Here is a 23,519-nt window from a genome sequence, read left to right as displayed (position 1 = left end):
GAACATGGTACAGAGGATTTATAAAGTGGAAAAGTAGTCTCAGCCATAACGCTTCTGTGCTCATTAGCATGGACAGATTTCACAAACATGTTTGCTGACAAAGGCAAGGTGCAGAATGATACAAATCCTATGATCCCTTTCCATTAAGTTAAAACACAGCCCAAACAGTATCAAGGCTCAGTGTATGCATAGGTATGCCAAACTATTTTAAAACAACAGGAAGGTTATGCACCAAATTCATTAGTTATCTGTGGGCCTTGGGTAGTACATAAGGGTTTTTAGCTTTACATTTTATTTCTTAAAGAAAAATAAAACTACAGAAGCAAAGATAGGGGTAGAAATATAGGTGATTTATGCTTCAGGTAACTGGATAAATACAAAGACAGGAAATGACAAAACCTAAATTATTTTCCTGTTTAGGATCAGCGGTTTGAAGATGGTGGTTGCCCGTACTCTGGGAGGGCGGGAGAGGACCCTGGGGCAAGGAGGTCAGAGGAAGGGGTGGACAAATTCGGCCAGAAATGCACAGGCCTGGCTCTGGTGTTATGGGGGTCCAGGTCACCAGCAATCACAGAGTAACAGCTCATCCTGGCAATGCCCAAGTGGTCCCAGCATCCTGTGACTGCCATGCCTGCCAGGGAGCAGCGGGCAGCCAGCGAGGCTGTGGGGACTCCAGGAGGTGGGCAGAGGGGACCAGGAGAGGGTGCAGGGGCCCCTGGAAGATGCGGCTCCTGTGTGGCTGGACGTGGCTACACCCTCTGGCTTCGCTCCCTCCATCCCTTTCCTTTGGTCATTTTCTCTGGACTCATGATCACAGGGACCACTTAATGTGTGGCCTGGAGGCGTCCTACCCCCTCCCGACAGCAGGTGCTGCAGACAGAAATGCCTGTCTCCTGGGGCTGCGGTGCCCAGCATGGCAGGTCTTTAGTACTCTGCAAACCATCGATCACTACACAGAGACAAAGTCTTCTCACTTTTCCTCGTTCTTTACATTTGTCCTATTACACAAAATAAAAAAAGATCCATGTCAGTTCAGTTCAGTTGCTCAGTCGTGTCCGACTCTTTGCGACCCCATGGACTGCAGCACGCCAGGCTTCCCTGTCCATCATCAACTCCTGGAGCCTACTCAAACTCATCTTCATCCAGTGGGTGATGCCATCCAACCAGCTCATCCTCTGTCGTCCCCTTCTCTTCCCACCTTCAATCTTTCCCAGCATCAGGGTCTTTTACAATGTGTCACTTTTTCACATCAGGTGGCCAAAGCATTGGGGCTTCAGCTTCAGCTTCAGCATCAGTCCTTCCAATGAATATTCAGGACTGATTTCCTTTAGGAGGGACTGGTTGGATCTCAGTCTCATTTTCCTTGTATTGGCTCAGTTTCCCACTCACTTATTCCTCCCAACAGCTCCGTTAGTGAATACTTTTATTCTCCCCATTTTGAGATAAGGAGACTGAGTCGGAGAAGTTATATAACTGTCCCAAGGTAATCCAGCTAAGAAGTGGCAGAGGTAGGAATCAGACCCAGCTCTGCCTGACTTTGGGCTTCCCCGGTGGCGCTAGTGGTAAAGAACCCACCTGCCAGTGCAGGAGACGTAAGACGCTGGTTTCATCCCTGGGTCAGCAAGATCCCCTGGAGGAGGGCATGGCAACCCACCCCAGTATTCTTGCCTGGAGAACCCCATGGACAGAGGAGTGGGGGGGGGGGCTGTGGTCCGTAGGGTCACAGAGAGTTGGACACGACTGAAGTGACTTAGCATGTACACACGCTGCCTAACTGCAGGGCTGCTGTGCTGTATTGATAAGATATGCTTGATGGTCTCATATCCGAAAAAGGAGAATCTGGGGTTTTGTTCTGCTTTTTTTCTCTTCCTCATAGAAATTTCTTTGTTCCAAGTTGCTCTTGTGTGTGACCACCCCCCCCAACCTGGCCCCCTCTCTGGGCTCAGGGTTCTCATTTCCTGGGTGGTTGAAGGATTCGTTGGTCTGCTCATAGGAGAGGCAGGAGGAGAAGCCCAAGGTGGCCCAAACCTGGCTTTCCTCTCTCCTGGGCACGTCCGCCTCAGATGTCAAAAGGCCTGGATTCCAGGCAAACCAGAAATAATGCCCCAGTCATCAGATTTGAAACCAAAATTCAGCAAAGACATGTATTTGCTGCCAGAAAGCAAATAGCTTTTTCTTTTCTTTCTCATTTTTTTTCACCCAAACAAAACATCCTCTTATGAAATATGTCCAATTTGCAATATTTACTTTCCCTTTATTTAATAACAGGAAAGGGTTTGCTGGACTTTTGTTGATTTTTGCATTTCTTATTAAAATTCTTAAGGGGGTTTTGGGGGAACTTAATCAGCAGAAAAAGGAGAAGAAAAAAAAATTGCATCTGCATTCCACAGGCCTTATTAATGGAGGAAACTTGCTGTTTGTTTAAGGGCATTTTCTGATGGGAGAAGGCAAACGGTCACGTGTTCCGGAGCCTCTGACTCCTATTTGTGACCATGCTTCTTCCTCAGCTGCCTCCACAGCTCTGAACGCCTTGTCCTAAGCTCTGTGCCCGAGAAGATGGGGCTGCTCCGCAGCTTTCAGCCTGAGAAGATGCCCCCCTTGCCAGGCCGGGAGGGAAGCTAACGTTCACTGAAGAGCCAAGTGTAGTTCTCTGCACCCGCAGTCTCACTTCACCTCAAGGCAGCCCGCCTGGCAACCCTGGCTAGGCAGACAAGAAGACGGAGGCTTAGGAGGCTGAGGCCCCATGTGCAGCCTCCCTTTCCTGGCGGCTTACATTCCTTGGGATGAAACGGGAGGGAGTCCCAGTAGTCATGGAGTCCTGCCTCCAGCCGAGTCCTCACGGCACCTCCCTGGGCTAGCTAGACAATGTCTCATCTTGAAGCACCAGAGAGGTAACGCGCGGGCCTTGCTAAAGGGCCCGCGGCGTGAGGGTTGTGGAGCTGGGGTTTGAGCCGTACTCTGCCTGACTCTCACATCCACCTTTATTTGGCTTCACCACACCTGCTCTCTGGGGCCAAGAGCAGCATCGTGTTTCTTGTAACGAAACACCTCACTCTCCTGAGGTTCAAATTCTGCCCCCCCAAGAGGTCTTGGTCCTGCCTCTTCCTTGGTTCTAGAATCAGACTGCAAGTAACTGTAAGGCCTTTGTTTTGATATGTTCATTCTACCAGACACATTTATGCAACATGATTTTTATTATATATATTATATAATCATGGTAACACATTTATTTCTAGAATAGTGCCTTATGTGGGGTCTTTTTTTTCAATAATTTTATTTTTTTTGGCTGTGAGGGGCCTTCATTGCTGCGTGGGCCCCTTTTCCAGTCGCGGTGAGTGGGGGCCGCCCTCTAGTTGCAGTAGGCAGGCTTCTCTTGTGAAGCTTAGGCTCCAGGGCGAGGGTGGGCTTCAGTAGTTGCGGCACGTGACCTCGTTAGCTGCAGTTCCCGGGCTCTAGAGCACACCCTCGATAGCGGTGGCCCATGGGCCTAGTGGCTCCACGGCGTGTGGGATCTCCCCAGAACAGGGATCGAACCCTCGTCTCCTGCACTGACAGGCAGACTCTTTAGCACTGAGGCACCAGGGAAGCCCACCAGGTTGTCTTAATAAAAGGCCTTGCAGACAGCTGGGTCTCCACGCTCTCCTTCTCCAGAGAAGCGAACTGAGGAGGAATTTGCCCCAGGTCCTGGAGGCCAGAGCCAGGTCCCAGGCTCCCTGTCCTCTCAGCCTGGTGCTTCCCCAGGAGCGTGTGTGCAAGCAACAGCCACCTTCTCGTTCTTTCAGCCCCTGCTCCGTGTGGCCCTGAGGGGGAGGTTAGGACATTCAGATAAACCACACATCATATATGACGTCAAAGTTCTCAGGGTTCCAGCTGGAGCAGGTGCTTCGAAAAGTTACTCTTGTAAGCGTGGCGAATGCTACAACGAAGGGTTTCGGGGCGGGGCACCGGGCACGGAAGAGTGGATGCTTGAGCTGGGACTTGAAGAATGAGGGTGGACTGGCCAAGTTGGGAAGGCACCGCAGGCTGAAGGCCCCACCTGAGCAAAAGCCCGGAGGTCTGAACAAAGAAAGGAATATTCAGGAGCGATCCAGCGCTCTGCTGGGGAAGAGAAACAGGCCTGGGAGGGAGAGTGGGGACCAGGCTGTGAAAGGCCTGGAGCGCTATCCAGAGGGATGCAGGAAAGGTTGAAGGAGGGGAATGACTCGGTCAGATTTGGGTTTGGAAGATCCCCCTAGATGCCAGAGGGCAGAAGAGGATCCAGAGGCTCTGAGAGGCCCCGGGAAGGAGGCAGCTCCATGTTCCAGGCCAGAGATCCCCAGGCCTCCCCACCTAAGTGCTCCTCCTCCTCCGACCCTTGAATGAAATCCTCCTGTCCTCGCTGCTCCAGGCGCCCCCCACCCCCGAACCACTTGCCTGCCTGGAGCTCCCTCACTGGTTCCTGGGGTTCTGACTTCTCAGGCGGCTGTTCTGCACTGACCTGGAGGAGAGTCTGAGGAAAGCCCTCCAGGAGAGTCTGAGGAAAGCCTTGAAAAAATTGCACAAGGATGGAACTGTTCTAAACACAGAACCTGTGAGTGGGAGTCTCACCGAGACCCTGAAGCTGCTTTTACTTATAGGAGGGGGTGACTCCAAGACAACACCCTAAAAATGATCAGCTCCACTCTGTGAATCCCCGAGGCATGCAGAGGCAGCCCAAGGAGGCAGAGCAATTAGGAGTGAAGACCGACCGCCTTGAGAGTTCAAGCATGAACCCAGGAGGGCTCCCAGGCCAGCGGGAGCGGGAGATGAATGTGGTAATGATTCTAAACAGAGACCGTGTCCATCTGAAGAAGGGCTGGGCAGCGGGAGAAGCACAGGACAGAAAAAGGAGGATGCTGTCCTGGCCAAGGATCATTCGGGGGCATCCCGGCGGTAGGTCCAGCTTGCTCCGACGCCCTGAAACCCTGGAATCGCATAACCAGCCCCTCCCTTCGCTCATTCTGTGCTCACCACGCCTCGTTCTGATTAGAATTTGGCCTCCCCGTGCAGGGAGCCCACAGGGAGCTGGGGTGTTGGCTGGGGGACACGTGTATCCGGTCCCTTTGGCAGTTGTGTTTCTCGTTGCAAATTAGTAAATTGGGAACAGACAATTCACAGAAGAAGCAATACGAATGACTAAGAAGCACATGAAAAAAAAAAGTTCATCCTCACCAGCATTCAAAGAAATGCAAATTCAAACCAAAACTGAGATTATTTTCTAGCTATTAAAGTAGAAAGGATTTCTTTAAGTAATACATACTGCTGGGAAAGGGGCAGTATAAGAGGCACCCGACGTGCTACTGATGGGCGTTTCATGCTACCTGCTGGGCTGGGCGAGTCGTGCCTTTACACTCCTGCAGCAGAGAACCGTGCAATCCTGGTGTGGAAGGCGTGGCTGGGGGGCCCTCTGCGTGAATCTGTTCACCAAATGCTTAGGGAGCATCTGGTATGTGCTGGGCTTCCCTGGGGGCTCAGACGGCAAAGAATTCGCCTGCAATGCGGGAGACCAGGATTCGATCCCTGGGTTGGGAAGATCCCCTGGAGGAGGAAGTGGCAACCCACTCCAGTATTCTTGCCTGGAGAATCCCACGGACAGAGGAGCCTGGCGGGCTGCAGTCCATGGGGTCACAGAGAGTCGGACACGACTGAGCGACTAACACTGGTCTGCACCAGCCTGGCGAGACACCAGCGAGGGAGTGGCCGCACAGAGATCTCACCCCCAGTGCCAGAGGGCCCAGACCAAGAGGGAGGCTGGAGGCCAGCTCCTGGTGGGCTGGAGGGGAAGGAGACGGAGGGGAAACGGAGCAGCTAACCTCCAGCTCCCCCGGCCCCACAATTTCAGTTCTCCCCTGGCTCCAGGTCTGCCTCAGGCTCCTCTAGGTGGATCCCTGGGCATTTCCTAGAGTCGAAGTCTGCCCCCTTGTCCACTCCCCAAAACTGATGTAACTGCGTCGGGCTGGGCCCAGGCAGGATCCCAGGGGCTGTGCCGCTGGGGCTGTGAACCAATGAGAAAATGGAAAATGAGAAAGTCATACATGTCACAGAGAAGCCCTCCGGCGCTGGGGCCTCCGGACCTGGGTCTCGGGTGGGTCACGCACTGCCTGGGTCATCTGGGGCAGGACGTGTCCCCTCCTTGGGCTGTGGTTCTCCTCTGTCGGACAGAGAGCAGGCATTTGGGCTGGGATCACAGGAGAGCGCCCGCCAGGCTGGGTGATCTTCGGTCACAGTCACGGTGCCGGGCCAGCCAGATACCATGACTTGCTGCCCTCTGGCAGGGACCAGGGACACGGGGCTCCCAAGGCACCTGAAAACCGCACCAGAGAAAGACGTGACGCTGAAACAGCTCTGACCAGCCACGCAAGCTTTTCTGTGAATTTGGAGAACATCCGCATGGTTTTATTCGTGCTGTGTTGTTGTTCAGTCGCTCAGCCGTGTCCGACTCTTTGCGACCCCACGGACTGTAGCTCGCCAGGCTCCTCTGTCCGTGGGATTCTCCAGGAAGAATACTGGAGTGGGTAGCCATTCCCTTCTCCAGGGGATCTTCCCAACTTAGGGATCAAACCTGGGTCTCCTGCAGGCAGAATGCAGGCAGATTCTTTACCGTCTGAGCCACCAGGGAAGCCCATGGTTTCATTTGAGGGGCCAGAATTCTTGTTCCAGCAGACTGTGCAGTTTGGGAGATAACCACATGACTCCAGCCCCAGAGTCCTGATTCGGAAAGGGATGGAGCTGGTTTTCCATGCCGGGATCTATGGGCCCCACTTCCGTGAAGACAGCCAAGAGCACCGGCCCGCAGATCCAGCTCTCAGAGTCTACCTCTTACGAGCTGTGTGACCTGGGGTGAGCAACTCCACCTCTCTGAGCCTCAGGGTTTCCTCTCTACTATGGAGATAACACGGGTCCCTGCCCCAACTGGCTTTGAGGGAGGATGAATGGGGTTGAGGGCTTCCCAGGGGGCGCTAGGGGAAAAGAACCTGCCTGCCAATGCAGGAGACCTAAGAGAGACACGCGTTCAACACCTGGGTTGGGAAGATCCCCTGGAGAAGGGAACAGCAACCCACTCCAGTATTCTTGCCCGGGAAATCCCATGGACAGAGGAGCCTGGCGGGCTACAGTCCATGGGGTCTCAAAGAGCTGGACACGGCTCTGAAGCGACCGAGCACACACGCACACGAATGGGGTTGATGCTGGTGCCGCTCTGAGCCTGGGATCAGGGCCGTGTGAGGGCCTGTGTGGATGGTGGCCACACGGGTCTCTGCCCCCGTAGGAGACCAGCCCTTCCCAGAGCGGCGTGGTTCTCTCGTGGTGTTCTCCTCATGCGGAGGCGGCCTGAGGTCTCACTGCTGATGCAACCTGTCTTACCAGGGGCCTGATGGACACGTCTCCCTCGAGTCCATGGTTCACCATCCCATTTGGCTGCCGTTCAGGGAACTGAACTGACCCTTCTTCCTTCCCAGAGAAGACGAGGAAGGTCTACAGAGGAGTGAGGCCAGCAGTGATGCTGGAGGCCACGTGCTGCCTGCTTGGCTGGCTGGGTGGGGAAGGTGTCTCCAAGGGGGCGGGTCTCACCTGGGCAGAGGCTGGGGCCTTCCACTGACTGCCCTCCTGGGGGCTGAACTTGGACGGAGGGGGTGAGGGAGCGCGAGGTGACCACGGACACCCCAGGGGACAGCAGTCAGCAGCGGTGAGCCTTGGCCGGAGGCCCAGGGCCAGGGCAGCGGGGGGAAGGGGCGGGGCCGGGCAAGTGAACCTCAGGCCGTTACGGGCAGGGTGACTCATCTGTGCCAACCGGCTGGTGAGACATAGAGAAACCCGGGGACAGGAAGATCGGTGGGATAACGCATTTGAAAAGTTCTTTGTAAAGGGTGAGTCGCTCTAAGAGCGAGGGCTCTGGGCTTCAGACAGAGTGGGATTCCCAGCCCGCTTCTGGAACCCTCCTGTGACCTTGGGCTTAACCTCATGGGGCCCCTGTTTGCTCCTCTGAAAGGAGGCGCCAGCGGGTAGGCCTGCCTCAGTGGGTGGATGACGGGCTGGGTACGCAGGACCACCCCCGGCAGCCGTGGGGCCCTCGGCCAGGAGGGATGTCGGCCTTCGCCGAGTCTCTCTACGCACCTTGTCCCCATCCTTTGGCCTCGACCAGATCCCCCTGCGTGTGCAGGCCCTCCCCTCTGCTCCTTACTCTCACGACCTTTTATCTCAGCCTTTCCCACAGCCCTTATCAGCCTAGGCCTGGCGTGCACTGATGTTTAGTGAGTGTGCCTTATCGCCCCCAGGGGGCCTGGGTCTTACTCATGTCTGTACCCACCGGGCCCAGCACACAGCCTCCAGCCTCTCCAGAGAGGCTTCGCTGGATGCTTGAGGACTGGTCAGGAGGCAGAAATGGCAGCTGAGTGCTAGCTGCTTGTGTCCTGATTCCCGAAAAGAGTACGCCCTTTGCAGTGATGAAAAGGGGAGGAAGGAATTTGTAAACATGTCTTCAAAAATTCTACAGCCTTCTTTTGATGGGTACCTTGAATTCATCTTCACAGCGAATATGGTTTCCTGTGTCTTTGGTTTTTAGGCTGTGATATAAACAAAATGAATGAGAACTTCCCGCAGGATCCACGGGATGAAAGGTCCCCCTGGAATGTCTGTTAAAGAGCTGAGCCGTGAAAGCTGGCCTGCATGGAGAAAGCGCTATCGCCCGCCATCAGCAGAGGCCAAACCAGATAAAAAGAAAAAGCACCCCACTCTCGAAGTCTGGAGAATTCTGGGGCCTGCACCCGCGTGACCTTGTGTGATGTGACCCCCTCCTAAGCTGGCAGGGGGCGGTGGCCCTTGAGGTCCTCAGAGCTGCCTTTGTGAGGACAGCAATGAGCAGAGCCTCGGGCAGGTAGTGGGTGCTTAGAGATGCCCACCACGCTCCCCTTCACTGCTCGGCAAGGATACACCAACTTATCTTTTGCACTTATTCCATGAGGTTCAAAGTGACTGTACCTAGTACAATGGCCTGAATCTACCTCTACGGGCGAGTCCAGCCCAACCCCTCTTAGATGGATAAACCTCGATTTTGAGTCTCTACTAAATAGGAAGTGGATGGGAGACACTGCTGGGGCGGGGGGCATGGGGATCAGCCAAGAACTGAGCCGGGCAGGATCTCGGGGAGCTAAACGCTTGGCTGCTGGGGTTTTCTTCAATAAGAAGGTTCCAGAACTACTCTGAACAGAGTTGTACCATTACTGCGCACTCACTCAGTCGAGCCCGACTCTTTGCAACCCCATGGACTGTAGCCCGCCAGGCTCCTCTGTCCGCGGGATGTCCCAAGCAAGAATACTGGAGTGGGGTTGCCATTTGATGCCTCCAAAAACAACCAACTAGGAAATAAAATCACTCATCCGCTAAATATTCATTGAGCCGAGAAGACTCTCTTCCTTCTTTCCTTCCCTCCTCTCCTGCCTCCTGCCCTCCCTCCCTTCCTCCCTCCCTCTCTGCCTGCCCTCCTCTCTTCCCTCCCATCTTCTCTATCAGCACGGTAATTTTCTGCCTAGCAATTCTCTAGACCTAACTCTCCAGGTCAGAAACGCCCGTGGTGTTTCTGTCCTTTCGTCTCGCCTGTCACAGGATAAGAACCGCGCTGCTCGGAGCTCCTGATGTGCGCCAGTGTAACCGGCCTGAGGGTCACGGGGCGAACAGCCCAGCTGGGTCTGGCTGGCCCTCGGGCAAGCCCTGTGGCCTCCCCGCCCTCTGCTTTCTCCTGGTTGCAGGTGCGTGAGGAGCAGGTGACGCCCTGACCCTTCCGGCTCAGCCACTGCGACCCCAGCGAGGCCACCTGTTGGGTCTGAGAGCCCAGCCGACTGGGGTCCCCTCCCCACTCTACAAGTGTGGCTGATGGCTTTGGGCCAGGTGCACAGCAGCCAGTGGGCACCCAGGAGTCCTCGTGGGATGCCCTCTCTGTAGAGTCATGGTGGGAGTGAAGTGACAAGCTTACGGATTAAAGTTTATGCCAGTGCTGGCACAGTGAGGCTTGCTGTCTGCCGAAGAGGGTGCACTGGCATGTCAGAGCCGTCTCACACTGACTGTGGGCCCGGCCGGAGGTCTGCTCTCTGCTGATTCTTAAACTTGGCGGCCATAACTTGCTAGCCTGAGGGCATCATATGATCAGACACCCGTGGAAGGACGGGGTGCAGCAGGCTTCAGAGGCGCTCAGGCTGGGTCAAGGCTGTGTCCCTGAAACCCTAAGCACCCCACCCAGGGGTCCCGCAGGCTGGGTGCAAGGGGTGGACATGTCAAGCTGCACAGGTTGAGTTAAAGTCAATCCTGAGTGCCTGGAGAGGGGGGACTGGAGGGCACATGCCCAGCCTACAGGCGCAGAGATCAAATACGGGCTGTAAACACTGCCAGCCCCTCCAGATTCCGCGGTCCGGCTGGCTCCGCAGCCCGGGGCTCCGCACTGGGGGCCCGCGTGCGTGGGGCTGGAGTCACGGTCCTCCCCGCGGTGTGTGCCCGCGCTGCTGAGACGGCCTTCACATCCCCCGCCAGCCACCCTTTCAAAGTGCGTGACTGGGTGACTTCTCTGGCTCTCCCGTGGTTAAGACTCTGCCTGCCAATGCAGAAGGCGTGGGTTCAACCCCTGGTGAGGAACTATAGTCCCATGTGCCACGGGGGCGGGTGGGGGTGGGGGTGTATGGCCAAAATTATCTTTGCTATACAATAGGTCTTGGTTGGTTTTCCATTTTAAATATGGCAATGTGTTCATGACCTTCCCGAAGTCTCTAACTATCCCGTCCCCCTGGCAACCATTAACTGTTTTTTAAAAAAGTCAAAGACTAAAATTGTTTGTTGAATGCATTCCCAGAGTACTGCAACCAACGATGACCACAATAAATTGTAGAACATTTTCAGCACCCTCCAAAGAAACTTCTTACCCCACTAGTTGAATCATTCCCCATTCTCTCCTCCCTCCTGGTAACCAAGAATGGACTTCCTGTCTTTATTGATTCGCCCATTTTGGACTTTTCATATGAATGGAACCCCACAAAATATGTGGTCTTTTGTCACTCCCTTCTTTGACTTGGCACAATGTGTTCAAGGTTCATCCATGGAACCGAACAGCTACCAGGACTCCATCCTTCTTTCTGGCTAAATGATATTCCACTGTGTGGACAGACCACATTTTGTTGATCCGTTCATCTGCTGATGAACCTCTGGGCTGCTTCCACCTCTTGATGAACTGTGAGTAACACTGCTCTGAACATTCATGTACGTGACTTTGCGTACAGATATGTTTTCACGTCACTTTTGAAAGTACCCAGGGGTGGATGGCTGGGTCATATGTGCTGTGCTTAGCCGCTCAATCATGTCCAACTCTCTGTGACCCCACGGACTATAGCCCACCAGGTACCTCTGTCCATGGAGATTATCCGGGCCAAGAACACTGGAGTAGGGTTGCCATGCCCTCCTCCAGGGGATCTTCCCAAACTAGGGATTGAACTCAGGTCTCCCACGTTGCAGGTGGATTCTTCATCATCAGAGAAGCCCAGGGAAGCCCAATAATACTGGAGTCAGTAGCCCATCCCTTCTCCAGGGAATCTTTCTGACCCAGGAATCGAACTGGGGTCTCCAGCATTCCAGGTGGATTCTTTACCAGCTGAGCTACCAGGGAGGTCGGAGTAGCTCTTCCGTCTGAGCTACCAGGGTCCCATGGTAAAGTGTATATTTAACTTTAGTTCAGACAGTGAAGAATCAGCCTGCAATACTGGAGACCTGGGTTTGATCCCTGGGTCGGGAAGATCCCCTGGAGAAGGGAATGGCTACCCACTCCAGTATTCTTGCCTGGAGAAGGGAATGGCTACCCACTCCAGTATTCTTGCCTGGAGAATTCCACGAACAGAGGAGACTGGTGGGCTACAGTCCACGGAGAGGCACAGAGTCGGACACGGCTGAGCGACTGACACATACTGTACTTACACACATAAACCGTCAAAGCGTTTCCTGCCCCTGCGTTCCCATCGGCAGTATACGGATGGTCTATCTACCTGCTCCACATCCCCACCCACACTCGCCATGACTGGTCTGCTTAGCTTCAATCATTCTGACGGAGGAAGAGGGGCGGCCGTTGTGTTACCTTGCATTTCCCCCTCCTCCCTCTGAATCACACGGTCAGCTGCCCGGCCCTGAGTGAGACTCGGGATGAGGCAGAAGCCGAGCAGCCCTCGAGGGGTCTGGACCTGGGGTCGGGGCCTGGGTGACGACCTTAGCTTCAGCTTCAAAGGCCGTCTCCACTGACCCCTTGGGGGGTAAATGGGGGCAAGTAGGTGCTGGGGGTGGGAAATCAGGCAAAGGGAAGGGTGTTTGGGTGGGGGAGCCGGACAGAACGAAGTGGACAGCTGACTCAGCGCTCGGTTTCCAGGTTGGCTGCCTTTGTTTTTTCAGCACGTTGGAATCTCCTGGCCACTAGTCTTTTATTTCCTTTTAATTAGCCTTCCCCACTGACAGCGACGGGTCAAGATTTCTAGGAAGTGCTCTAGACGACGCTGCCTGACAGACATCCATCTCAAGGAGTTCACTCCTTAGGGCTGAGATACATCCTCTATCCCGTCCTCGGAGCTGACTTGGGGGCTGGCAAAACAGCTGGGCTCTGGGGCTCTGACTTCTCATTGACACTTGACCTCCAACACACAAGCAGCAGAATATTTACAAAACATCCCCGTGACCTACAAAACGTCTCCCTGGGAAGAATTAAATAGTTACACATTAAAACCTCTTAAAAATGCAGGTACACATTAGCTGCCTTTAGTACAGACCCGCCTGGCGTCTGTTTGGTAGAAAAACAAGCTTCTAAAGCTTGAAGGCAAATTTGTCTCCCTTAAAGGACCCTTGGCTTGCACATGCGGGCGTCTTCAGACATGTCTTACACAGCAATAATCCACACTGTCACCATTCTGGAGAAGGAAATTTCCTTCTGCAGACCCAATCAGACTGAGGAAATTTTAAAAGTCTGGAGCAAAAAAACTCAGAAATCAATTCCTAACTGACTAAGCTTGTTATTTCCACACACGAGACATCTATAAAGAAGTAAGTGATAAGACAGCATGATAGCTGTTATGACAGAGAGAAGGATGGGGCACCGTGGAAGCACAGAAGAGAAAGCAACTGTTTGCAGGAGGTTCAGGGCTGTCGGACAGAAAAGGGGACATTGAGGCTGGGCTTCAAAGGATGAATAGGAGTTTGCTGAAAGCTAAGAAAAGGAAAAATCTACGAGTTAGAAAAGCACACATAAGGCCCTGAAATGTGAAACCATGTCCAGGGCTCAGTCGAGACTGCAACATCCCAAACACTCCAGGGGCCACTTCCTTGGTATGTGAACCCCTCATGACCCAGTGTCCGGTTGACAATTCTTGCTTCCCCAACAACTACATCACACCCTGGGAGGCAGGCAGGTCAGGGCTGGTTAGACCCTTGCCTTTCCAGAGGAGGAAACCAAGATACAGAGAGGGGGCAGGGGCTTGCCCACACTCCCAGGATTAAGAAAGGGCAGAGGCAGGACCTGGATGAATGTCTTCTGATTCCCAAGTCACTTTTCCAAGCTACTTCTCACAAAGGGTCAGGAAAACAAATGCTGCGCTGTGTGTTAAACACGCCTTTTCTTACTTGAGGTCTCAAGGGGGACCCACTTTGCAGATGAGGAGACTGAGGCTCCAAACAAGTAGATGACATACAGCCAGAGGCCTCGGTCTGCCTGAGGCCTTGCACATGCAGCAAACTGCCTTCCCAAACCTGAGACCACATTGGACCAACACCTCTTTCTACCCTGGCAACGGTTGAGCCTGCTGTGCTGAGTAAAGGCTGATGAAGACACAGGCCTCTGGAGACGGTAATATTTTCTGCATTGACATGGCAAATCACTTGCAAAATCTCATGCTATTGAGAAGGGTTTTTGCAACACAGCTCCTTGTGACAAGGCAAAGAGGCTGTAATGCTTTGGGACTTGAGCTTCTTTCGAAAAATCTTTTTTTTTTTCCTCTCTCTCTTTTTGACAAATAACTCAGATCCCGGGCCAGTGTAGGAGCAGCCAGGGGAAGCTGCTCTTCCCCCTGGCGGCACCCACTTCCTCCCGGGGCCCAGGAGAGAGCGGCCGGCCTGCTATCTCCCCGGCGGCCGTTCTCTGAGCCGGCCCCAGGTACCCGGGGTTTGTTTTATGGATGGGTCTGTCGTGAGTCAATATGATACTGTTTCCTGTGAGAACTTTATTTCCCTGCATTGTTTGCAGAGTCTGCGTGTGTGTGTCTGAGCACGTACTCCTGATGGCCGCAGAAGTCTGCGCGGCTTGCCCCTGGGGGGCGGGATACCTCTGGGGGTGGGGGCCAGGGGCCCAGACACGGTTGTCCCCACCGCCTCTGGTGCCAGGGAGAGGTGGGCTGACTCACAGGCTCGGGTCTTGCCTCCTGTCTGTGCCCGGCTGGCGCCCTTGCTGAAAGCCACTTCAATTGTGCATCTCCAGCTGGGGGTGGGGGGCGGCCTCACCGTGGGCCCAGCCTGGACCGGCTTGCACCTGCCCTGGGCTCTCTGGGACTGTCTGTGATGCTCCTGAGCAGTTTCACTAGGGCTGGAGATGACCCTCCTCGAGCCTTTAACTCCCTGGTCTGCAGATGGGGAAACCCAGAGTCACCGGATCTGTCTGAGCTGAAGCGAGCAGCGGGGAGGCGCATGGGACTGCAGAGAGCTGGTCCTGGGTTCAAAGCCTGCCTCTGGGACTTGGCCCTCTCGGTGGCTCAGACTGCCAGATGGGGTTAATACTCGCCTCGCAGACCGGCGGCAGGCATTAAATCAGAAAACAGATGCACAGCAGGCGCCACAGAAGGCGTCTGGAAGGTGTTCGTCCTTTCCCCCATTTTATCTGAAATACAAGCTGGAACTGGAACTGCAGCAAGTGGGACCCGGCAGACGGCTCAGGTGGAGGCCTGAGGACCACAAAGGCATCCGCGTACCTGGCCCGGGACGGTCCTCCTCGGACCATTTCATCAAACCCCATGGACTCCCTGGGTTTCCAGAACAGAGAGGAAATGGCCTGAGTGCTGAGAGATGGCTATCAAGATCAGTCAGAAGCTGGGCCAAGAGTTTTAAAGAAGAACAACCTATAAGCTACCCTGGTTCTCCTTAACTCCCTAGCCCACCGACCACTCCCTTCTCTGCCGATTGCCCCCCTCCCCACCCCGCGTGCTCACAGATGGGCCCGTATTCATGGTACTGAGCGCCCCTTGCCTTGACGATCTCCCTGTTAATTCTTTCAACGTGCATCTCCATCTTTTGCAGTAGGGAAGCTTTCCAGTGGACATCGGTTGTTTTGATCTGCCCCGCTTTCTTCTAGAAGTATCCCGCTTTCTTCTAGAAGTAGAACCCAGCCTGGGGGACTCTGCACTCCCAATGCAGGAGACCTGGGTTCGATCCCTGGTCAGGGAACTAGATCCCACATGCCCCAATCAAAGATTCTGCATGCGGCCCCAACGAAAAAATGATCCCGCATATAGCAACTAAGACTCAGTGCAGCCAAAAAAAAAAAAAAAAAACCCAGTTTGGGTTTTGAGCCCCTGCTCCCTTCACTAAAGGCAGTCTCAACAGAACTGCCCAAGGAACACTTCTGACCCCATCTAGCCAATCACATGCCCTTCTCCTGGGGTCTGAATCTTGATGGGGAGGAATATGAGGACCGAAAATGGTTACAGCGGTCTCGTCCCGTTCCCGCTGCCTGAAGACGCAAGCTGAGTCAGCTGTGTAGACCCAGGAGTTGCTTTTGACCCTTCCCATGGGACAAGCACTGGGTCTTCCTCACGCTTCCTCAGTAAATTTCCTATGCCCTAATGTTACAATCCTAGGGACTTCCCTGTGGTCTAGCGGCTAAGACCCCGCGCTCCCAATGCAGGGGACCTGGGTTTGACCCCTGGTCAGGGAACTAGATCCCATGTGGCACAACTAAGAGTTTGCAGGGCGCAACGAAAGATCCTGCACGCCACGACTAGGACCCGGTGCAGCCAAATAAATAACTTTTTTTAAAAAAAGAAAAATAGGTTAAAAAAATTAAGTTACATCCTAAGTAATACACGGTGCGTGTATATACACGGATGTCTTACCTCCTCAGCTTGTCCCACGAGCAGGGACTGAGCCATTTATCCATTCACTTTTTAAATTTATTCAACAAACCATTACCAAGTATCTACTCTGTGCATCAGTGTTGGGGTTCTTTCAGACATGAAAACTGCAGTGCCCACCTCCAGCACCCCAAGTCGGGTGAACACTGTGAGAACGTGCCAGGCATCCCTCCCATCACGGGCATCCACTCATCTCCGGATGCCAGGGAGAGCCTGCTGTGGTCCACCTGCTGTGTGGGGCTGGGCTGGATCACATCCGTGTCTTCCCAGAGAATCCAGAGCCCGCTGTACAGAGTGAACTAAAATGACCTCAGGGTCCCCCAAGGTCAGAGTCTGAAGGCCATCCAGAGTCCACAGGGCCCGAGGGTTTTCAAACAATCCAGTGGGGTCCTGGGGGTTGAATGTCACTATTTCATGAAACAATATAATTCTTTACAGCTTGATTGAGGGATAATTTACCTGCCATAAAATTCACCCATTGTAAGTGTCCAAGTCAAGGCTTTTCAGAGAAGACATCACCACAATCCACTTGGAGGACGTTTCCCTCATCCTACCAAGTTTCCTCCTGCCTGAATGCAGACCATACCTGCTTGAAGCATTCTATTTTTTAAAAAAAGCTAAAGGTAACATCTGAGAACCAGTGATCTGTTGGCGCAGTGGTAAAGAATCCGCTAGCCAATGTGGAAGATTCAGGTTCAATCCCTGCGTAGGGAAGATCCCCTGGAGGAGGCTGTGGCAACCCACTGCAGTATTCTTGCCTGGAGAATCCCAAAAACAGTGGAGTCTGGTGGGTTACAGCCCATGGTGTCTAAAGAGTTGGACACGACTGAGCACGCTTACACGCACATGAGTGATCTGTTACAACCCACTGATTCTCCAGGCGGGGAAAGGGAGGCTGAGATAGAAGGCAGGGCCTGCTGGGGACCCAGGCACTGCTGAGATTCAACCCGGAATAGCCCGATCTCAGAGCCCAGGTTCTTGGCCCTCGTGGGGAGCAGCAAGGAGCAGCCGGGAAGAGGGCCGGAATCGCGCAGGCTGAGTTTGCATCCTGGCCCCACCGTTTATTTACCAGATGTGTGAGCGCGGCCAGGACACTTCGCCCCGGGGAAGCCGGTGTGTTCCTCCGCGGGTGAGGCGGGGAGAACGGTACCCACTGAGAGGCTCGGGGTGCACACCTCGTACATACGGCCTCCTCCTTGGCACCGCGGGCAGGGTGCGGGGTGAATGCTCAGGGGAAGTTGGCTAATCACCATCGTTTCACCATATCTCGTCGCCCGATTTGCCCTCAGAAATTTGGAAGTGAGAAAGACACTGATTAAACAAAACCAGGCCGGGGACCAGATGGAAATGCGTGTACAGAGGCCGCTTTCTAAGAACGTGGTGCAACTCGGCACCCTGGGGCATCGTCGCCCCGTTTGCAGATGGAGCAACTGTCGGGGTGGGGGTGGGGTTGCTCAAGCTGCCTGGACCCGGCGGCGGGGCCTGTGGTGGCCGGGAGCAGCTACCCCTACCTCGCCTTCGTCTCCAGGCTCCGCGTTGCCCAACAGACCCGGGACAGACACATTTCGTCAGTGACCAGGGAGCCGGGCTCCTGGCCCCGCCGCCACCCAGATGAACCAGATGTGTGATGCCGGGGGCCCTCAGGAAGGACAGGGCCTTGCCCCCTGCCCTGCCCCAGTCAGCACTGCTCAGCCGTCACCCAGGAAGGAAGGAGGCTTACCAGCAGCCCCCATGCTGTGTGTGTATTATCTTCATCAGCCCAAGAAGGAAGCTGTTAATACCAAGCCCGGTAACAGTGGAGGAAATCTGAAATTTCAGAAAAGGGAGGGGGGTGTCTGTCCAGGTAGCGAGCTCCAAAAAACAAAACAAAAGGAAACACGGTGTCCCGTGAGAGGTGGGTGGGATTAGGTCCAGGTAATGCTGCTCTGGTAAAGCAGAGTCATTGGTTTTTTATTTTTATTTTTTGTAGTATGGACGCACTGTAAAGAGTTCTGCCTTTGAAGCTAAGTGGATGCGATGCTGGGGCAAGTTGCTTAGCCTGAGACTTCACTTTGGGGAAAGCACTGTCTGGGTTGCGAGGTTACCATGGTGATTACACCTTCCCAGGTGGCGCCGTGGTAAAGAACCCTCCTGCCAATGCGGGAGATACAAAAGGACGTGGGTGGGGTCCCTAGGTCACGAAGATCCCCTGGAGAAGGGCATGGCAACCCACCCCAGTATTCTTGCTGGGAGAATCCTGTGGACAGAGGAGCCTAGCGGGCTACAGTCCATGGGGTCGCAAAGAGTCAGACACGACTGAGCGACTGTGCGCACACACACACACACAGATTAGAGTTCCTATTTGTAAAAAGCATCTGGCTCGATGACAGGGTATTTACTGAGTGCAGGGTACAGAGGATTCTCAGCTAAGACACACCTCCAACCCCAGGAAGGTGCAGTCTCTGTGATGGGTGGATAAAATCCTGGGGGAATCTAAGTTCCAATTTGATGAAGATCAGAATAACAGTGCTGGGGGAGAACTACGGAGAGACCCAGGGAGGGTTTGGGTTGCTGAACGGACCAGGAACAGCTAGAGAAGGCTTTGTGGCTCCATGTGGTTGGGGTAGGAGATGAGGCTGGAGAGGCCAGAGGAAGTCAGACTGTGAGGACCTTCTACGGTGGTTAAGACTTGTAATCTTATCCTGTAGGTCACAGGGAGACACTGAAGGTGTGTGAGCAACGGAAAAACGCTACTAGAGGGGACTTGATCTGCTGGCAGCTATGCTGGAGTCGACTGGGAAATGGGTCTCCTCCAGGCCCCTTCCCCGATCTCCATGACTGAATGAAAGCGTAAAAGCCAACTGGGAGCTGAGATGTGCTGGGCACCTGGTGGATTTAGAAATGATGCAATCACGCACAGGGCTTTAACAAGGCAATGCCTCAGTTATCAGACAGCAGATGATACTCTGGGGAGCGGGGAGCACGGCTGAAACCAGCCACTCATGAGAGGTCCAGCCCCCAGCAAAGAAAGAAGCAGGACAGTCGGGGAACAGTGAGGTCCACCTGTTGCTCAGTTACTGACTGAACAACAACACGTTCTACAGTAGCTGCTCTGTTGGGTTCATGGTGACGACACCGAAAGTTAAGTGAAAGTGAAAGTCGCTCAGTTGTGTCCGACTCTTTTCGACCCCATGGACTATACAGTCCATGGAATTCTCCAGGCCAGAATACTGGAGTGGGTAGTCTTTCCCTTCTTCAGGGGAATCTTCCCAACCCATGGATCGAACCCAGGTCTCCCGCATTGCAAGCGGATTCTTTACCAGCTGAGCCACAAGGGAAGACCAAGAATACTGGAGTGGGTAGCCTATCTCTTCTCTAGCGGATCTTCCCGACCCAGGACTTGAACTGGCATTGCAGGCGATTCTTTACCAGCTGAGCTACCAGGGAAGCCCTGATGGCACTGGCAGTGAGAAGGTCATCAGCAGTCTGGATGCTGTGTTGGTGAGGGCAGGGGCCGCTCATTTTACCATTACCATCAGTCAATATGGGGGCTTCCCAGGTATCACTAATGGTGACGAATCTGCCAGTCAATGCAGAAGATGCAAGAGATACAGCTTTGAACCCTGGGTCGGGAAGATCCCCTGGAGAAGGAAATGGCAACCCACTCCAGTATTCTTGCCTGGGAAATCTCATGAACAGAGGAGCCTGGTGGGCTACAGTCCATGGGGCTGCAAAGACTCGGACGTGACTGAGTGACCTGAGCACACATGAATCAATATGCATGAGCACATAAAAAGAAAGGTGACGGAGGGCTTCCCTGGTGGTTCAGTGGCTAAGATTCCATGTTCCTAGTGCTGGGGACGTGGTCTCAACCCTGGTCAGAGAACGAGATCCTGCGTGCTGTTAACTAGGAGCCCACATGCTGCAACCAAGATCCGGTGCAGCCAAATAAATTTTTTTAAACAAGGAAGACAAGTGATAGGAGTGGTTCCTTCCTCTGAGTTCTCCGTCTTGACTGCCTGCCGCAGCCTGAATGAGGCTACAGCTAAAGCACGTGGCTTAGACGGTAAAGAACCTGCCTGCAATGCAGGAGAACCCAGGTTTGGTCCATGGGTTGGGAAGATCCCCTGGAGAAGGGAACGGCAACCCACTCCAGCATTCGTGCCTGGAGAGTCCCACGGACAGAGGAACCTAGCGGGCTACAGTCCATGGGGTTACAGAGTCGGACACGACTGAGCGGCTAACAAATCAGGTCAACTGGGTGAAGCCACAGGAGGGGCTTGGGCACTCAGAAGGCCACTCTGTGGCCACAGGGGTTGGCTACTGTCCACCCAGCGCCCACCTTTACCTCCTCCAGATGCTCCGAGACCTCCCGTCTCTGCACCGCCTGCTCATGGGCCACCCTGCCCAGCGGCTGTCACCACTAACCGGGACGCTGGCTGCCGGCTGGCCGCCGTGGGCTTGCCCATGCTCCAGGGGCTGTCCAAGCTTCTCTGCATCTCCCCCACCTCTCCACGGCAGCCCACAGACACCAGGAGTGCCCTTAAGCTCAGGCTGGTGCTTGGTCAGGCCCCACAGACGCACCAGCACAGAAGGGGCCTCTGTGTTGCACCAAAGGAGATTAGGTCTGCGGACAGATGTTGTCCGTCCAACTTTGTACCTCTTGGTCAAGAGTGGCTCCTGCTTAGTCCCTGGCTGTTTCCTCCTGGGATCCACCTAGGGCCCATGGTGCTTGAAGGCCAGCCAAACCCTGCGTGCACAGCAGCGGCCTGAATCGCCTCGCCCAGGGGCCCTGAGATCTGGGATCCCGCAGCCTTGGAGCTCACGAGAGGGCGAGGCCACCCAGGGCTGGAGTGGCCGGGAAATGGGAGGAGAAGGAGAAGAGCTTGAATAGGAGAGAAAACACGAAGAAGGAAGGGAATGGAAAGAGGTTACAAGCGAGCGGTTACGTGTCTGTTTACTGTGGGTATTAGCTTCAGGCAGGACGACATGTCAGCCTATTAACGCCTGACTTGTTCTTGCTCCGTAAGAGACGCAGGAAGAAAGGGAGACCTCATCTCCATCCCTCCCATGTCAGCTTCTCCCAGAGAATTTACTGGCCTCTTCTCCCCTAAGAGAAGCCTGTGGTCCCAGAGGTGATGCTGCTTCATGGTTCTGGATGAAGGGGGAGGGGGGGACAGAAGTGGGAAGGAAGGGGCTGTAACCATGAAGACTGGGGACCTGGGTGGTGGCCTGGAGGTGGCTGAGCCGCTGATGCGCCTACGGCACGGAGGCCGTGAAGGAGGGGTAGGTGCTGGAGCTGTGACTGTGACTGGGGATCCTTCGTACCCTGTCTTTGCCATGGGGATGGAGCTGCCAGCCTCTGGCAGACCAGTGAGTCCTGCAGACGATCAGAGGCCCTGCTTCAGCTTCCCAGGACCTCCCACCCTGAAAACATCCTCATCTGATTTAGAAAGAAAACAAGGCTGGCTCTTCTGCTCAAGCGCCGTGCCACGGCCGTGCCTGTATCACCTACAGCAGAGAAACGTCATCAGGGAGAAACCCCCGCCCGAGGTCGGCAGTGCTGGCTCTTGGCTCCCGTTGCGTGTCATCCGCAGTGTGCACCTCACCCCTCACCAACAGGGATTATTTTTCTCCCAACATTTTTTTTAAGATGATGAAGCAGTTTCCAAACAGCATTTTGATTAAAAAAAAAAAAAGTCAAGGTACACTCAGTGGTAAAGAATCTGCCGGCCAACTCAGGAGACTTGTAGGAGATGCAGGTTCGATCCCTGGGTTGGGGAGATCCCCTGGAATAGGAAATGGCAACCCGCTCCAATATTCTTGGCTGGAAAATCCCACACACAGAGGAGCCTGGAGAGCTGCACTCCATGGGGTCACAAAGGGTCGGACACGACTTAGCGACTAAACAACACACTGTCACTTAGACTGGGAGTCTGGGAGTTGTTAATGCCTTTCTGTGTCCTGCTGTGATTGATTCTTAACTTCCCAGTCTTCATTGTGAAATGAATATTTGAAATAAATAGAAACTTTCATTCTCTGCTAAGTATGTATTTTTTTCCCTAAAATAAAATGAATTGCCTGGTAAAGAAAAATAAATGAAAGATATTCCCCCAAAGCCCGGAAGCAGGACACGGGGATGGGGATACTCTGAGCCCAGGTCTGGGGCTGAGGTGGACGGTCCCCATGGGAAGCTGTGTGAAGCAAGGAGGCTGGGCCAGGCAGGGAGGGATGGGATTCCAGAGGCTATGTGCCCAGCTGTCTTTGTCTGTACCGGCAGGAGTGTTGCATCAAACTGGAGGAGGGCCCTTATCTGCCCCTGCAAAGTCCACAGCCCCGAGGCCTAAGCAGACCCCCTCCTGAACGTCATGCTTCACGGCCTGAGCCTGGATGCTGCTCATTCACCAGCAGGCATTTCTCAGGTCCCCGGGATGCAGAGATGAATGTGATAGGTTTGCTGGGAAGAGCTGGACCGGTTCCACCTCTTGCATGGTGTGTGGCCTTCAGCAAGTTACTTTACCTCTCTGGGCTCTGATGCGTTTCTCCGTAAGAATGACAAGAATGCCATGGGCCAGCAACGTGGAATGGGATCACGGAAGCCCCCGGCTGGAAACTGGTGCCTAACAGATGATCAGCAGGGGCCAGGCTCCTAGGTCCTCCCAGACTACCTGCAACTTCAGAGCCGGAGGGGAGAGATGGATGGACAAAGGGATATCTGCACAACAGCAGCAATAAAGACAGCAACAATGGCAACCCTGATAGCACTGATTTGCTGTTGAGTCGCTCAGTCGTGTCCGACTCTTTGTGACCCCAGAGACTGCAGCGCGCCAGGCCTCCCTGTCCTTCACATCTCCCAGAGTTTGCTCAAACTCACATCCATTGAGTCGGTGATGCCATCCAACCATCTCATCCTCTGTCGCCCCCTTCTCCTTCTGCCCACAATCTTTCCCAGCATCAGGGTCTTTTCCAAAGAGTCAGTTCTTTGCATCAGGTGGCCAGAGTATTGGAGCTTCAGCTTCAGCATCAGTCCTTCAAATGACAGAATTTATTACCCATTTAGTTTGTGTCAGTCTCTGTGCTAAGAGCATGAAGAGCATTTCATTCTCGTAATTACCCTGAGAAGACAGGGTTGCCATTCCTATTTCCTGAAAAGGATGCTGACAATCAAAGACATGGAGTCACTTGTCCAGGGCAGCACAGCTAGAAAGGCAGAGGTGGACTGGACTCCAGGTCTGTCTTGCTCTTTGCCAAGAAACCGTATTCATCTCCAACCTGATAAATGCCAACACAGAGGTCTGTCCAGGGCCTCTGAGGAATGCAGAGCTGAGAATGTGGTGAAGAGGGCCAGTGGAATCAAGGGAGGCTTCTCAGAGGTGGTGACATTTACAGGGGGCCTCG

At 54.0% G+C, this 23,519-nt stretch overlaps 1 protein-coding gene across 1 annotated transcript; it reads right to left on the bottom strand.

Moving 5' to 3' along the window:
* Positions 1–4,730: 4,730 nt before the first annotated feature.
* Positions 4,731–7,845, bottom strand: LOC122424673 (suppressor of cytokine signaling 7-like). Its single transcript, XM_043442738.1, has 3 exons — positions 7,588–7,845; positions 7,381–7,491; positions 4,731–6,322 (listed from the first exon to the last, which is right to left on the bottom strand). The coding sequence occupies exons 1-3, from the start codon at positions 7,795–7,797 to the stop codon at positions 6,203–6,205; spliced, it is 441 nt and encodes a 146-aa protein (XP_043298673.1). The 5' UTR covers positions 7,798–7,845; the 3' UTR covers positions 4,731–6,202.
* Between the last annotated feature and the right edge of the window lie 15,674 nt (positions 7,846–23,519).

The sequence above is a fragment of the Cervus canadensis genome, chromosome 22 (genome assembly GCF_019320065.1).
Source record: "Cervus canadensis isolate Bull #8, Minnesota chromosome 22, ASM1932006v1, whole genome shotgun sequence".
Classification (NCBI taxonomy): domain Eukaryota; kingdom Metazoa; phylum Chordata; class Mammalia; order Artiodactyla; family Cervidae; genus Cervus; species Cervus canadensis.
Note: the sequence above shows the minus strand (reverse complement) of the source record. Positions and strands in the feature narration are given on the sequence as shown.

What these genes read in the sequence shown, in the direction of transcription:
- LOC122424673 (XM_043442738.1), bottom strand. Translation starts at nt 7,797, where the DNA reads ATGAGTCACCCTGCCCGTAACGGCCTGAGGTTCACTTGCCCGGCCCCG. An exon ending in AGGCCCCAGCCTCTGCCCAG is followed by an intron (nt 7,492 to 7,587) that starts GTGAGACCCGCC and finishes ACTCCTCTGTAG; the next exon opens with ACCTTCCTCGTCTTCTCTGG. An exon ending in ACGTGTCCATCAGGCCCCTG is followed by an intron (nt 6,323 to 7,380) that starts GTAAGACAGGTT and finishes TGCGGTTTTCAG; the next exon opens with GTGCCTTGGGAGCCCCGTGT.